The 15048-nt window shown below is 48.3% G+C and overlaps 2 protein-coding genes across 6 annotated transcripts in view; one reads left to right on the top strand and one right to left on the bottom strand.

The window, feature by feature from the left end:
• The first annotated feature begins 686 nt into the window (after positions 1-686).
• Positions 687-13162, top strand: IAH1 (isoamyl acetate hydrolyzing esterase 1 (putative)). Its single transcript, XM_089923472.1, has 6 exons — positions 687-815; positions 2742-2794; positions 6802-6950; positions 9184-9338; positions 11150-11305; positions 12755-13162. The coding sequence occupies exons 1-6, from the start codon at positions 735-737 to the stop codon at positions 12938-12940; spliced, it is 780 nt and encodes a 259-aa protein (XP_089779598.1). The 5' UTR covers positions 687-734; the 3' UTR covers positions 12941-13162.
• Positions 13133-15048, bottom strand: part of ADAM17 (ADAM metallopeptidase domain 17) — a 52381-nt gene continuing 50465 nt past the window's right edge. For all 5 annotated transcript variants that reach the window (XM_022554172.3, XM_022554173.3, XM_089923464.1 and 2 more), the window contains one exon: positions 13133-14999. In XM_022554172.3, coding sequence (XP_022409880.1) covers positions 14640-14999 — 360 coding nt within the window. In that variant the 3' untranslated portion in view covers positions 13133-14639. The remainder of the gene's footprint in view (positions 15000-15048) is intronic.

The raw sequence follows: 15048 nt of genomic DNA, 5'->3' as shown, positions 1-15048 counted from the left end.
CCCTTTTCTTTCTTGTATTTAGGGTTTAGCCTAATCTTCCCTACTGCGAAAGCCCACCATCGTTGTCCTTCCTGGATAGTCGGCCTTACTGTCTTTAGCACATGTCGTCAGTTTCTCTTTGAGGTCAAAACGCTGGACAAATGCTTGCCTAATTTTACTTAACAAGAGAGGGCTGCGTGATGAACGAGCCCCTTGGAAGTGCTTGCGGCTCGCTCAAACTGAACCCACCTTCGCGGGGTGGGTGATGCTGGATCTGGTGGCAGCGCCAAATCGCTCTCCTTTCGGGGTTGGTTTCCGCCTGGGGAACTGACAGGCGACAATGGCCAGAGGGCAGGTGGGCTCCCCGAGGGCAGGGTAGCCACGCGCGCCCCGCATCTAACGACTCGGATAAGTGAACAAAAAGCGAATGCATGCAGCGGGCCAAGCTTTTGTAAACGGACAAAAATGAGCTTTCCAAGAAGCAACAGCTATCGCACGTCTTAAAAGTGACCAGTTGGTCGCCGAAGGGGCCCTGCTACTGGAGCCCCTACGGAGCGACCCGGGAAAGAGAGCCAGCGCACGAAGACAGCCAACGAGCGAAGGCGTCGGACTCCGCAGGCGCCTCCGCCTCCCAGCCCCCCGGGAGCCCCTCCTCCCGGCCGCTCGCCCCGCCCGGATATCCGGCCTTGCCCCGCCCCCGGCTAGTCTCCTCGCCCGGATATCCGGCGTGGCCCCGCCTCCCGGCCACCGGGGTAATGGCGCTGTGCGAGGGGGTCGTGTGCGGAAGCTCTCTGCTCTGGCCTCGGGTGTTGTTCTTCGGCGACTCCACCACCCAGGTACCGCCGTTCGGCGCCGTCCATTCCGCGGAACCCGGCTCGGCCCCCACGTGGCCCGGTCTCTTGGGCGTCCTCGCCGCGCCCTCGGGGGGGGCGGCACCCTGGCCGAGAGCCGCGGGCCAGGCTTCTTCGGTGATTCCTGGCTCTCCCCTCCGCGCGGGAGGGGCCCATTCCTCCCGACTGTTATGAAGTTGTCGGGGCCGCCTCCCTGCACCCCGCTTCCCCCAGCAGATGCTGCCCCAAGGCCTGGACGCTCACAGAGCGTCGTGTCCCCGCCGCCTCCAGGGCCCCTTCGTGACACCCTGGCATTGGTTCATTTCTCGGTGTTGGTAACTTCAGGGAGGATGACATCTTCAGGAGGGCAGCGCGGCTTTGCAGTCCTGGACATACGTTCCGTTTAGTCTTAGGGGGTCTGTTTGACGGATGAGACGAAGTGGAGGGAAGTCAGGGACTTGTCCACGCCACGCGCTGGGAGTGCCAGGGCCTGGGCTGGCCGCTCTTTCCTTTCTGTGTCATTTTTCATAGGGATTTTGGGAAGACCTGGCACGTTGTGTTCATCGTAGTGTCTTCCTGGTCAGTGGCTGTTGTCCTTTTCCCTGAAAGGTACTTTGAATTTGGTCACAGCGGGAACAGTGCTTTGTGTGCCACGCGGAGCTTCCTGGGGCGTCACCTTGCACAGATCACGGCGGCGCCTGAAGCACTTCCTGCAGTTTCGTACCTCCTATTCCATGCGGAAAACACTCAACCCCCGTGCTTCCTCTGATGGGACATCTCGCCGCTCTCTTGAATGAGATGCCGCCAAGTGATACCGACCAGGGTTCTTGGCCTTCCCAATCAGTAGAAATGGATAAGAGGCCAGTCCAGAAATTCAGGCAGGGCTTGACTGGGGCTCCTGCAGCTGCAGGAGGGGAGCGAAAACAATAACAGGTTCCCTTGCTCGCTCCCGCCCCCAAAAAGAGGCCCGAGCGGTGGGAGGTGAGCTCGTTCCTTACATGGGGTGAGGGTAGGGGTGTGTCCAGGGGTCGGGCGGAGGGGCGGCTGAGGTGTTTCGCCCACCCCCTGGCGGTGTTGAGAGCAGGGGGCACGCGCAGGACCCTGCTTTGGCTCTCTGCTCTTCGGAAGTGGCATTTGGGTTTTTGGCCTTTTTTGTGTCTTGTCCATAATTTGCCCCAGCTGCGCAGGAACGCGGTTATTTTTAGTCCCTTAGCGTTTCTTTGTATTCTGTTGCTGAAGGAGGAGACGTAGGTCCAGGGGCAAGCTTTGCAGCCGAGGACCCCAGGTCCCAGATCACCTTTTCAGCCAAGATGATTTCAACTCTCATTCAAGGAAAAATAGATGTTCTTACTTCAGGGAGGGGGAGCATGTTTTAAAAATTACCTTCCCATGGTGTTTTTCATTTTGTTTTGTTTTATTCTTCTCACATTCAGACATGACTTCCTAAACCAGTTTTCTGTGTGTATGCTAACAATTGGTAACGTTATTTTTAGGCATCTAGGGCAGTAAGTACTCTCCAAGTTCCATGGGAATGTATATCAAAAAATATTCACCGAGTTCTGTAATTAATTTCTTTATTCTTTCAACTATGAAGAGGTAGTGTAGTGTGGGTTTCACTTCCTAACTGAACATACAGTTGATTTCATCTCTGGTACCTAGATTTAAGTAATTTTTCTAGATAACAGTGAGTCTAATATAGGTCTCAATAAAATGCAGGTGATTGGCTCAAATCCAATTGACAGGGAAGAAAACTACCTCTTGCTTCCAGAGTGCTGCTGAGGTGTAGCTCTAGTAATCCCTAAAACGACCGCGGAGCAAAGCAAATGGTGAAGGCGGAGAAGTCAGGGAGTACAAAGAGAAAACAAGAGGGGAGTTGCTGAGCAATATGGCCTAATTACATTGATGAAGCATAATGGGCTTTTCTTTCTGCAGTTTTCTTTCCAGCAGGCTGGGTGGGGAGCGCCACTGGCGGACAAGCTGGTCAGGTGAGGATAGTTTCTAGATCCCTACTTGAGTGCTGATTGATGGAGCAGAGGGTGAATGATGCGGTTTGAAACGGTAAGTTCCTCCTTTTTGTGTCTTTGCAGGCCTTTCCTAGTTAGTGTGTATGAGGGGTTGGGGGAGAGAAGGGCAGCGCTCAGGTTCAGTTAAACTTTGCCACCTCATGAAACCAAACCCTAAAAGTTGTAAAATATATTCGGGGCTTGGATCTGAAAATACAGCTATTCACTATCTAAACAAGACAAGTTCTTTTTCAGTTATGGTGGGTACGATTTAAATAATTAGCAAGGAGTTCAATTGAAAGAATACAAAATGTATTCTAAAACCAAAGTTGGATTTATTTTTGGATAGAGATTTCCCCCCCAGATTCTCTTTATAAAAGATATCAGATATATAAAATAAATAATAAAATATATCAGATATATAAAAAATATTTTAAAATATATCAGATTAATAAAAATAGTGATGATTTTGGTATTCCATTTGCCAAACGGAAATCATTAAAAGGGAAACAATGTTCCAGTTCAGGTGCCAGAGACTTTAAAATACTTCATGTTTATTGTCTCATTTAATCTCTACAACTGCCCAGTGATTTATCATCCTCCTATCCGTCTTACAGCTGAGAAGAATAAGGTGGAGAGAGGTAGATACCAAAGCCACACAACTAAGAAGTGTCAGGTGGCCTGGCCCCAGAGCCCAGGATCCTCCAGCTCTGGGGATGACAAGGGCCCTGCTCTCCTGCCGGAGGGTGAGTCAGCTGCTGTGCGCCGCTTAGTCAAGCGCCTGGCCCGTGAGAAGTGCTCCATAAGTACTGGCTCCTTATTTTTTAAAAATTCAGTACCTGTTTAATTAGTCCATTAACCTTTTCTCATCAAATAGAAGATATGGAAAAGCTAAATAATTATTCAAATGGTCTGAAAAACTGCAGGCATTGCAAATGTTTCTCCAGTACATAATAATGTTAGTACTAAAATCTTGTCAGAATTGTTTACAGGTGTGATTGCTAGAAGACCATTTAATTAGCAAGTAGTTATTTTTCAGAATTGAGAGTAATTATAGGAAAAGATGAAGCTGCAGACAGTGTGTGGTCTGTTAGGCTTTATCTATGTCACTCTTAAAAGCATCTTGTGACAGCAGGCACAAAACCGAGCGGCCACCGGGAGGCCTCAGCTGGGTGAGTCCCGCCTCCCCTCTCCTGGGCTCACTGCCCTCGGCCAAGCCCGAGAGAGCCCGTTGTGAACCAAAGTGGCACCGCGGCCCGGAGCTAGAACCCAGGCAGAGCGGGCTCCTCCTGTGGGCGGGCGGGCCACGTTGACGCTGGGGGTGAATCTTTTGCAGAGACTGTCTGCTTCAGCCACGTGCAAGGCCCAGAACTGACTTGATTCAGTGTTTTAATTTCACCTAACTTCCAAGTTTGAAGGTTATTAAGAGTCACCTTACTGTGACTGCCCTTCTGTACTGCCTACATGGATAGCAATAAATTTAAAATATGTAATTGTGTCCCACAGTGACATCCTTAAGTTTTAGCTTTAAATCTTTGTATACTCAGTACAAAAAGCATTTTAACCATTCTTAAATCCACTTAAATGCTTTTAATTTATTGATATATTTTCATCAGTCTTTTTTTAGCCTTATCCAAGTATTTAACCAAAAATACTTGGTTTGAAAAGTTAGAAAAAACTCACCTTTTTCAGTTTTTAAAAGCTTCTGTTTGCTTTTAAAGATATGTTCTTGCCTGTTGTCATTTATAAAAACCTAATTTACATTTTTTCTGGAAGGCAATCAATCTTACAGAGCCTGGATGTTTTGGGAGGAATCTTTTAGTTAATTCCTATCCTTTTCCCAACTTCATCTGAACTTAAATACCTGTTATTAGCCAGGAATTCATGTAAAAACCTTTCTTAATTTTCCAGTTTCTTCCAGCCTTTTGAATAACTTGGGCACTATTGATTATGTTATTCAATCCAGAGAAATTCAGATATTCTTCCCCTTTCAGAAGGGAACTTTAACAGTTTCAACCATGGGCCTCACTAGCAGTTTTTTTGGTTCACAGCCTTATAATAATGATATATATATTTTAAAATCTATAATGGCTGGCATTTATTGAGCTCCTTGTACGTATCTGGCCACTACATTACTTTTAATCTTCACATATCCTAGCAGATTGGGTATTAGTGTTCATCTCTCACAGCTGGGAAGACTGAGGCCCAGGGAAATTAAGTAAGTTGTCAAGGCCTCCTTGCCAGTCGAGGGCAGCGAGATCCAGGCACTGGCTGCTCTGCGTCACTGCCACAGCATACAGGCCTCAGGGAGGGAGCTGTTCTGCCGCTTGCTTTTTTTTTTTTGGTGGAGCGCAGGCTCAGTGGCCATGGCTCACGGGCCTAGGCGCTCCGCCTGCCTCTTGCTTTTTAAAGTGCTGCTGTGCGTGACTGAACTACTGGATGGATGTAAGACAGACTTGTCAAAATTCTAGAGTGTTCCATTTTAAAGTATTCTAAGTGGAGGCTTTAAAATGACTAGTCAGCATTTTGTAATCGTTACACACTAAAAACACAAGAACCACACTTAGAAATAAACGTGGCTGAAATTTTGTTGCCCCCAAGGCTTATAAATGCTGAGAAGCATCAAACCAGAGTCCCTCCTGCAGTTCTCTGGCCTCTGGTGCTTGGCCTTTGGCCTGCAGTTATTTCTTGGTGCCCTAGCTTCTCTGCTTAGTTGCTTATATGTAGGAATTTGAACCATACACCAAAATTAACCACATGGGTTTGCTAACCATCAATTGAAGGTGGAGATTCATTGGGAAAAAAATTTTTTTTAGTGGACAACTTGAAACATCTACAAACCTACCCGAAGTCACAGCTACTCAGTGTTCGAGCTGGGATTCTAACACAGGCAGCCAGCTCAGTTTCCATGGTTGGTTTTTTCAGTATACCATACAGTACTGTGAATCAAATCATACATTTTTAAGAAGGAATAAAATGCCCGTTAAACTGGTTTAAACTGAAACACAACTAATACATTTTACTAAAACTACTGAATCAAAACCACCGGGTAATAATGAGAACCGTGTGTCAGTGTAGTTTGGCACCTGTAACAAATGCACCCACTGGGGGGTGGTGTAGGTCGTCGGGGAGTGGGGCTGGGGGTTAGGGGAAGTCTGTACCTTCTGCTCAGTCTTTCCGTAAACCTAAACCTCCCCTTAGAAAACGGTCTGTAAAATAAGTCTCAGGAATTCCGTGTACGCTTATCCCATTAGAGTTCCAGCTTATTAGTGCCTTTCTACCTTTAATACCTGCCTGCTGTAAACTCCATTTCAAAAGTACCCCATCGACCATGCATGAAATCAGCTAGTCTGCTTAGCCCCTCTGTTCATTATTATTCATAACCTCTCTCATCAAGGAATGGGATGGACTTGCTACATCTTGGAACCATGAAGGGGACGAACATGCCTCAACTCTGCTGCTGCTCTGATCTTACCAAAGTGACACCTGGGCAGCAGCAGGGCCATGGCACAGAGCGGGCACTGTGATCCCAAGCACACCCTCCCACACGGAAGGTTGGCTACAGGCGACCAGAAATAGTTCTTTGCTCACAATTATTCTTTTTTATTATTTTTTAATTTATTTTTTAATTTATTTTTTTGGCTGCATTGGGTCTTCATTGCGCGCAGGCTTTCTCTAGTTGCGGCGAGCAGGGGCTGCTCTTCATTGTGGTGCGCGGGCTTCTCATTGCGGTGGCTTCTCGTTGCGGAACACGGGCTCTAGGTGTGTGGGCTTCAGTAGTTGTGGCACGTGGGCTCAGTAGTTGTGGCTCTCGGGCCCTAGGGCACAGGCTTAGTAGTTGTGGCGCACGGGCTTAGTTGTTCCGCGGCATGTGGGATCTTCCCGGGCCAGGGCTCGAACTCGTGTCTCCTGCATCAGCAGGCGGATTCTTAACCACTGCGCCACCAGGGAAGTCCCTACAATTCATCTTTAAAAATTTTTCATTTCAGAAAATGCGATGTTCTGAACCGTGGATTTTCAGGTTACAATACCAGATGGGTGAAAATTATCCTCCCGAGGCTAATCCGGAAGGGGAACAGTTTGGACAGCCCAGTAGCAGTTACAATTTTCTTTGGTGCCAATGACAGTGCGCTAAAAGGTAAAGGCATTCTTGTTTTCCTAGTTCATTTTTGGTTTTTTTCGTTAGGGCAAACTTAAATTTATATACTTTTTTCATCTGTTTACCTGTCTCCCAGTAGGTAAAGTTTTGCCAAATTTATAATGAGTTCCCTGAGTTTACTTCCTTGTATTTCTTCTGGCTTTCTTTAACGTCAGTGAATTTTATTCCCGACTTATTTTCTACATGCCTGGGTCGTTGGCAGACCTAAAATTTCAAGCACTTGACTGTTTTTTAGAGTCCAGTAGTGCTGTGCTCAATTTCTAATATTTCTTTCTCTTTAGTTGATGTAGTTGGCAGCAGAGAGGTCAAACTGCTGGACACCTTGCTGTGTGACTCACACTGATGGAAAAAGGGTAGCTCAGGGCAGCAGCGCCCTGACCCAGCACAGGCTTGACTCCTGGGCGATGGGAAGCAGGTCTGAACAGGAGACATGTCTCCGTATTTCTGGAAGAACTGCTGCTGTGACTAGAGGCACAGGCCTTTCTTCCTTTCCTACTCGTGAAAGGAGAGCCCTCTGCTCAGCATAAAGGAGAAGAGTAGTCAACTTCCAGAGGCTTCTCCCATGCCCCACCCCCGGCAGCGAAGGTCTGCTATTAACAGGCACACGGTCGGGCCTCTCCGGTGAGGCTGGAGAGAAGGGAAGGAAGGGACAGCTGCCGACTGTGATGCAAGGAAGTCTTGCCGCCTGTGAGATCATAGACTACAGGTGTTAGTGGAGACTGTAAGCTCGTTCCAAAAAAACCCAGAAGTTTTCAAACAGGTGAATTTCTATCAAATTTAGGACAGGGAGAAATACTTTCTAAGTATAAAAACTTAGAGGAAATTGCAGTGGAGGAAACTGCAAAGGAAAACATAGATTTGTGAAATAAATTAGCTGTGTCAAAAAACTATTAAAAGAAAATGACACATTAAGGAAAATGTTTGCAAAGGCATGAGAGACAAAAGGTTAATGTCTTTAATGTAGAAATCAATTAAGAAAAATGTTAACTCCAGCTTAAGAAATAGGCAAAGGCAGGAACAGGTAATCGAAACAGGAGAAATTTAGTAGCCAGTACATGTTTGAAAATGTGTAAAACTTCTGTTAGCCACAAAATGAAAACTGAAACAAGGAGTTTTGGTTTTTTGACTCTCAAATCCATGATTTTAAGCAGTAATACTTACAGCTGACAAGTGTGGAAAACAGGCATTCTTACAGTACTGGTGGGAAAACTTGAAACCTTTCTGGAAAGCTTCCCTAGAGACTTCCCTCATCTAGAAACCCAGCCTAAGGAAACACCTAGTATGTAATGCAGCCAGGTATATGTGTAAAGACTTCTATGCACAGTTATTTATAATAGCAAAAAATTAGAATGCTGCACAGTAAGGAAATAGAAGCATCCATTGTGGTCACCCGACAACTAAACACCATGTTTTTGAGGACTTTTTGTAGGCACAGAGATGCTCATAATGTTATGTGGAAAAAAGCACAATATGGTCGTTTATCTTCAGTGTGATCCCTCTTTTTTTTAAGTCTCCATATCTGCATGGAAAAGACTGGGAAGTATGACCCAGTGCCAGCAGTGGTTTTCTGGGTGGCAGGATCATGAGTGCTGTTACTTTTCTCCTAGATTACACTCATGTGTGGTTTGCAAATGGCCTGCCGGGAGCCGTGTGTGAGCCTGTCTAGAAGGAATCCTTTGCAGTGACGTTAGCTGTTGCTTAGTTTATTTATTGAGGGCTTCCTTCCCGGCAGGCACCTTGCTCTAAGTGCCTTACACACTTTGCTGATGTAATTTTCACAGCTACTCTATGAGGTAGACCCTACTGTCATCCTCATTTTACCAGCGAGGAAACGGAGGTACAGAAAGGCTGATCATTTGTCCAAGGGCACGTGGCTAGCCAGTGACAAAGCCGGGCTAGAACCTGGGCAGGCTCACTGCCCAGCGCAGGTCTTACTTCTTAACAAATTCAGCCTAATTGACTAATAGCCACATGACCAGTAAAGGAGGAAAGGCAAGAGCGCTTACAAGGCCCTGAGCCAGAGCCTTTAGAGTCTGTTTTATGTAGGACTCTGTACTTGAACTCTTGCCCCTTCTCTTTCTGCGCTTGGCGCTAAACAGTTCCCCAGCGATGCCACGAGTTATGCCCATTTGTGAATGTGCATTAACCTCAATTGTCATCACTTACAGCAAATGTGCATTTGGGCTGAAGTGTCCGCGTTCCTCCCAAACAGGTGAGAACCCCAAGCAGCGCATCCCCCTGGAGGAGTACGCGGCGAACCTGACGAGCACGGTGCAGCACCTGCAGTCCGTGGGCGTGCCCAAGAGCAGGCTCATCCGCACCACGCCGCTGCCGCCGCTCTGTGAGGCCGCACAGCGACAGGAGCGGGTGAGCTCCTGAGCTCAGGTGAGCGTGGGCCCGGATGCCGGGCCCAGGGAGGAGCAGGTGGGACCTGGTCTCCAGCCTGGGGCCTCAGCTTCTTGGGGGCCTGTGAATTCCCGTCTGTCTGCTTTAGTCGACAGAAGTTAAAGCAGAGCTCCCAGCATGTCGTAGCGTGACACAGAAAAGGATTCTGGCCGTGCGTGAGTCAGGCCCCGGGCCTGGTATCTGCCCGGCTCCGGGGTGCACAGGAGGCCACCGCCGTGGCGCTGAGGGTCGGGCTGGCTGCGCTTTGACACTGACATCCGCACTCGGGGTGTTTTCCTGACTTCTGAACGGCAGGGGGAGGTCGCTTTGCCCATTTCCACCTGCACGTGGCCCCTTCTCCACTGCCACCAGTTGCCGCCGCCAACTGGTGGTTGAGTGATCGGAGGCTGCTCTGGGGCTCGCCAGCGCCAGGGTTCTGGCTCCCATTCTGTCCCCACCAACTATGCGTCTTGGCACTTTTATGTGCAATACCAGGACCTGACCAGGTGCGCAGGATACAGAGATGACTAGAACCCAGCTCCTGCTGTTGGGCTAGCAGGGGAGCTAGGCCAGCTGTCATCACATATTTGAAGGGCGCCGTCACATAAAGAGGACAGAAGGCCCTGCTTGTTAGCTCCACAGGGCAAAGGGAAGACCCCCATGGGCACCATCAAGGGCGATTTTAGGTCAAAATGATGGCTTGTGAGGTGGAGAGTCGCTACAGGAAGCATTCAGGCTGAGCCTGGACGGGCAGAGGAGTGCGGCCAGAGCTCAGTGCTTCTCACGTTGCAGGTCACAACCCATGCGCGGATCGCGAAACCAAGTGAGTTGTGACATTTTTTTAATGGACTATAATAGAATAGAAAAATCTGTATCTAGAATGCGGTGGGCACGTCTCATGAGACTGTTGCACTCTTGTAGACGTGTGTGTAATGAGTCCTGCTGTATCACTCTAGTTTTAGCCACGTTTATGACTTTGGACCACGTGTGGTTCTCCCGTGGTCCCAGATTAGCAGATCAGTGTCATCTGGGAACTTGGCAGAAGTGCAGATTCTTGGACTCATCCCAGACCTGTGGAAGCAGAAGTCTAGGGGAGCGCCCAGTGCATCTCCCGGTGATCCTGTTGTACCTGAGTGTGAGAGTCCCCACACTGCGGGGGCGGTGGGCAAACCACGCCCCGTCGCCTACAACAAATACAGTTTCACTGGCCAGGCCCATGGTTTCCATGTTGTCTGTGGCTACTTTGGAGCTGTGACGGCAGGGCTGAATAGTTGCCCGTAAAGCCTGACTCCTGTCCAGCCCATGGCAGAGAAAGGTTGCTGACCCCCAGGCTGGCCTGGGTGACCTCTGTGCTCCCTTCCAGCTCTCGCCTTCTCTGGTCCAAAGTCTACAAGTGACTTTTCCACTACGTGGCTGTGGCTTCTCATTACACATAATAATTCGGGGCCTGAGCCCAGCGGTCCTCCCCACCGTACCCCGTAGCAGTCACTTGCCCAACTCCGTTCGCCTCTGGCCTGCACTCTAGCCAAGCCGCTCAGCTCCCCTGGCCTCTTCTGCCTCTGTGTCTATTCGGTGTCCTCTAAATGCCCTCCATGGCCCCTCATCCCCATCGTCCTTGGTCCTGTGCTGGGGAGGGCAGCACACTAGTGACCCGTGAGGCCCGTCCTGTGTCCCCCAAGCCCCGTGGCTGGCCCACTTTGGGTCTGTAGGCACACGCCTGTTCACTTGAACTGAGAAACCCTCCAGGTAGTAGAACTTGCACAAAGACCAGCACTTGGGTTTATCAGTTGCAGAAAATCCAGCAGTTGGATTTTCTCTTCTCCATAGGGTGCAAATTAAATCGCCTCAACTTAGTCGTTGGTGAATATGCCAGGGCCTGTTTACAAGTAGCCCAGGACTGTGGGATTGATGCACTTGACCTGTGGACCCTGATGCAGAAGGACAGTCAGGTATAGTGGCATGCTCGGTCCTGTCGGGTGAGTAGGGTCACGCAGAAGTGACCACGCTATGCACTGTCCGCCTGGAGCAGCTCTGAGTGGGTGAGACAGTTGTCCTTTTCACCAAATGGAATGAAAACGTTGGCTGGAGTGGAGGAGCTGCAGGGCCGCCTGCACACCCAGCACCGTGCTTGGCCTGGTGCTGTACCGCCACCCAGCAGCTGGCACCATGCTCTGGGAACCCCTTTAATAGAAGTTGGCATGTAGTGAAATGAATGAGCAATAAATGGTTCATATTTAAGAACATCTAGGCCAAGTTTTATAATATGAAGAGGGGGAAAGTTAAAAGAGGCAAAACAATGCATTTAAGTAGAATATGGTATTAACTAAAATTCATATTTGAGGTACGGAGTTCTAATTGGTTTATAGCCAGAAAGCCCACTTACAAATATAAGAAAGCCCACTTACAAATATAAAAGGTAAAAAAGCCAGTCCCCGTGCAGAATGACACAGCCACCCCGGAAGACAGCACAACAGCCTCCTGTACAGTTAAATAAACGTGCGCTTACGTGGGACCCAGCAGTCCCACCGCAGACGAGGCGGCCGTGTTTGTGTTCCTCTGCACCCTGACTGGACTTGACCCACCTTGTGCCGTTCCCAGGTCGGGAGCAGGCTTGGCCATGTGACCGCTGAGACAGCACCCAGAGCTGTGTTTTTGTCTGCGTTACGCTTCCACCTGAGACGGTTTGGAAAAGTAACGCTGCTAGAGAAAAGGAAACTGCAGACTGCTGGGCTAGTGGCTCTTTGAAGTCCTTTTAGACTTACTTAACGTATTAAGAGTCCAGAGCTGGGAAGGTCTTCCTCAGCGATCATCTGACCTAACAAACACAGCAGAGATGAGAAAACTAAGGCCCGGGAGGAGTGCGGCTAATCGGAATCCCTGGTCTGCAAGTCATGAACCAGTTCCAAGTTCTAATGGGGATGGGGGATGGGCGGAGCTCCCGCGTAGGGAAAGGATTCTTCCCCAAAGGAGAAGGGGCTCCAGGGGTGGGGCGTCTGGACTCTGGACAGTACAAAGTCTTTTCATCTAATACTGTGCCTGTCAATTTAATTCCTAGAGTGAGAGAGAAGAGTCGAAAACAACTTGACACACTGGGCCCTGGGCTCTTGTAACAAATTTTTCACTTTGTTGGCTACATCAGTGTGCTGTTACTCACTCATTGATCCTCTTCTTCCGTCTGCTGACTTGGAAGGACACTTGGGCTCAGGCGCTCATTAATGGTGTGAGGTTCTGTGACGCTCCATGTGTCATATGCAGACACTGTCCCTCCACAAAGGGCGTGGGAGCATTTGATGAGCTAACGCAGCACCAGAGGCTGCTGTTCAGGCCGGGGGCTCGCCGCCTGGGGCCACAGCTGGGAGACCAGCCACCCCTTTAACTGCGTTCTCTTCCCCTTACAGGACTTTTCTTCTTCCTGTTTGCCAGACGGACTACATTTATCACCAAAAGGAAATGAGTTTTTGTTCTCTCATCTCTGGCCTTCGATAGAGAAGAAAGTCTCTTCCCTGCTTTTGCTGCTCCCTTACTGGCGAGACATGGCAGAAGCAAAACCAGAACTAAGTCTTCTGGGAGATGGGGCCCACTAGTCACAGAAAACCAAGTCCAGCTGCTAATCTACAGAACAGGAAGTCGCCAGTGCACAAAGACCCCAAGATAAGTGGTCAGAGAAGTTTAAGCCTTTGCTCGTGACCCTGCAATAAAAATCACCAACAAACATCTGCCACCAGGATTAACAAAGCATCGGACGTTTTCAGGACGGCTTTGTACCTAGGCACGTCGTGGTTTGATAATAAATATTTATTGATGGATGCAGGTGTCGTCAGTGCCACAGCTACAAAATACACCCTGAGCAGCTTATTAATTTTATAAATGGAAAAAAGGTAAAGACAGTGTTGGTTTTTTAAAAAGTCACAATTTTATAAAAAACGGTTTCTTACATTCAGCTGGGAACCATTTCACTCTCATACATACACCCACACACCCCACTCACCTTATATCAGATTGCAAAAGTGTTAACTATAATATAAGAATATTATGACTAGTTAAAAGACAGCAAATACCACAAGGTACAAGTTCAAGTATTAGTGTAACAGGTATCTGCGTAGCAAACATCCTTAGAAAAAAAGATACGATTTGTCACAGGTTTGGTTGATTGCTCTCAAAGCTTACAAGTTATCTCAGTTAAAATGTGTTCGCTGGTGAGCACATTTCAGTACTTAGCAGGGGAAAAAAGCTTTTAAAAGGAAATCAGAATTCAACCTGATGGTTTCTATCCTTCACACAGTAGATGCAGACCATACTGAAGCACTAGATCAAGAAGTAACATGGGTCAGTACCAAGGGTTTCTAGCAATCAGTTGTGTGGGGAGAAAGCCCCAGGCCAGCACATCACACCCGGTTCTTTTGGCAGAAACCATCTCCTGTGCATTCTTGGCCACTAGTGTTTGTTTGAGAAGAGGCGACCATAACTTTCTTATTCTGAAGTAGTTCAGGCTTTCTGAATGGCGAATGTTTTAAGAGGATGGTGACAGTATTGATACATGAAGATACTTCAGAAACACACAAAAACTGCCCAGCTATCTGGGGTCCTAAAACAGTTGGCAGAATTCTGTAGATTCATGGAGCTACAATTTAAGCTAGATTGTTTTAATTCTAGACGTTAGAGATTCTTAACAATTTAGAATTAAGAAACCTTATCCCTAAATTTAGCAGTGTAATTCCCTTCTTCTGCTACAAGTTCTAGGTAATACCTAGAAACAGAACCCACATTTTGGAGACTGTATACATTGGTTTTTTCTCCCTTTGTCTTCAAGGCAAAAGAATAAATAAATCTATTCTGTGTTCCAGTTATCCTCACAAGAAACTGCTAAATGCCTCATTATGTTTGCTGGATCATTACAGTGTTTAAAAAAAAAACTGAGCATCTCCCTGATCAGTGCCGTTCCCAGTATAAAAAGTTAATTTACAAAAATGTAAATACTCATAACCTAATCCAGCTGTATTTTCTGCTTTTGCGTCAGAGGTTGAAGGATATCTTAAAGATCAAAAAAACTAAAACCTGAAAGCCTCAAAATAAGCGAGATTCACCTTACCTCTTCAGAAGGAAAAGGGCCTGACCACACAAGTATTACGTATGCGAAGGAAGTCCAAACACATGACCAGCATCTGCTGTGAAGTCACTTCCTTTTTTTCTCCCAAATCTTCACAAAAACTGCAGTGATTTGAGGTCAAATCTATAAAAATATTCTGCACACGGAAGTCAGAGCGCTCGGGACGCGGTCCTGAACTAGCACTCGGTTTCCTTGCTGTCAATGCGGTTCTGACGCTGCAGCTTAAAGGACGAGGCCTTTTCGCTTCTGGTGACCGGATGGTCCGTGAGGTCCTCGAACGACTTGGCGGCCGTGCTGCTATTTGGGAAGGGGTCCTTCTCGAAGCCGTCCTCGTCGGCATGCGAATCCGTGCTGGGGTCCTCCTGGATGGTGTCCATCCGCTGGTGGTCCAGCTTTGGGGCCACGGGCACCAAAGGCGCGGGGGGCACCGCAGGGGCAGGCTGTGGGGGCTGCAGGCGGCCCGGGGTCGGGGGTGCGGGAAAGGGCTTGATGACGCGAACCGAGGCGGAATCCATGCTGCTCAGCATCTCGACGTTCTGGAAAGACACGGAGTAGGTGCACCCCAGGGCCCACAGTCCCAGCCTC

Source organism: Delphinapterus leucas, chromosome 13 (assembly GCF_059928025.1).
Source record: "Delphinapterus leucas isolate spDelLeu-1000000601 "Yukka" chromosome 13, BTC_Dleu_Yukka2, whole genome shotgun sequence".
In the NCBI taxonomy this organism is placed as follows: domain Eukaryota; kingdom Metazoa; phylum Chordata; class Mammalia; order Artiodactyla; family Monodontidae; genus Delphinapterus; species Delphinapterus leucas.
This window is presented reverse-complemented; position numbering and strand designations above follow the sequence as displayed.

What these genes read in the sequence shown, in the direction of transcription:
- IAH1 (XM_089923472.1), top strand. Translation starts at nt 735, where the DNA reads ATGGCGCTGTGCGAGGGGGTCGTGTGCGGAAGCTCTCTGCTCTGGCCT. An exon ending in TCGGCGACTCCACCACCCAG is followed by an intron (nt 816 to 2,741) that starts GTACCGCCGTTC and finishes TTCTTTCTGCAG; the next exon opens with TTTTCTTTCCAGCAGGCTGG. An exon ending in CAATGACAGTGCGCTAAAAG is followed by an intron (nt 6,951 to 9,183) that starts GTAAAGGCATTC and finishes CCTCCCAAACAG; the next exon opens with GTGAGAACCCCAAGCAGCGC.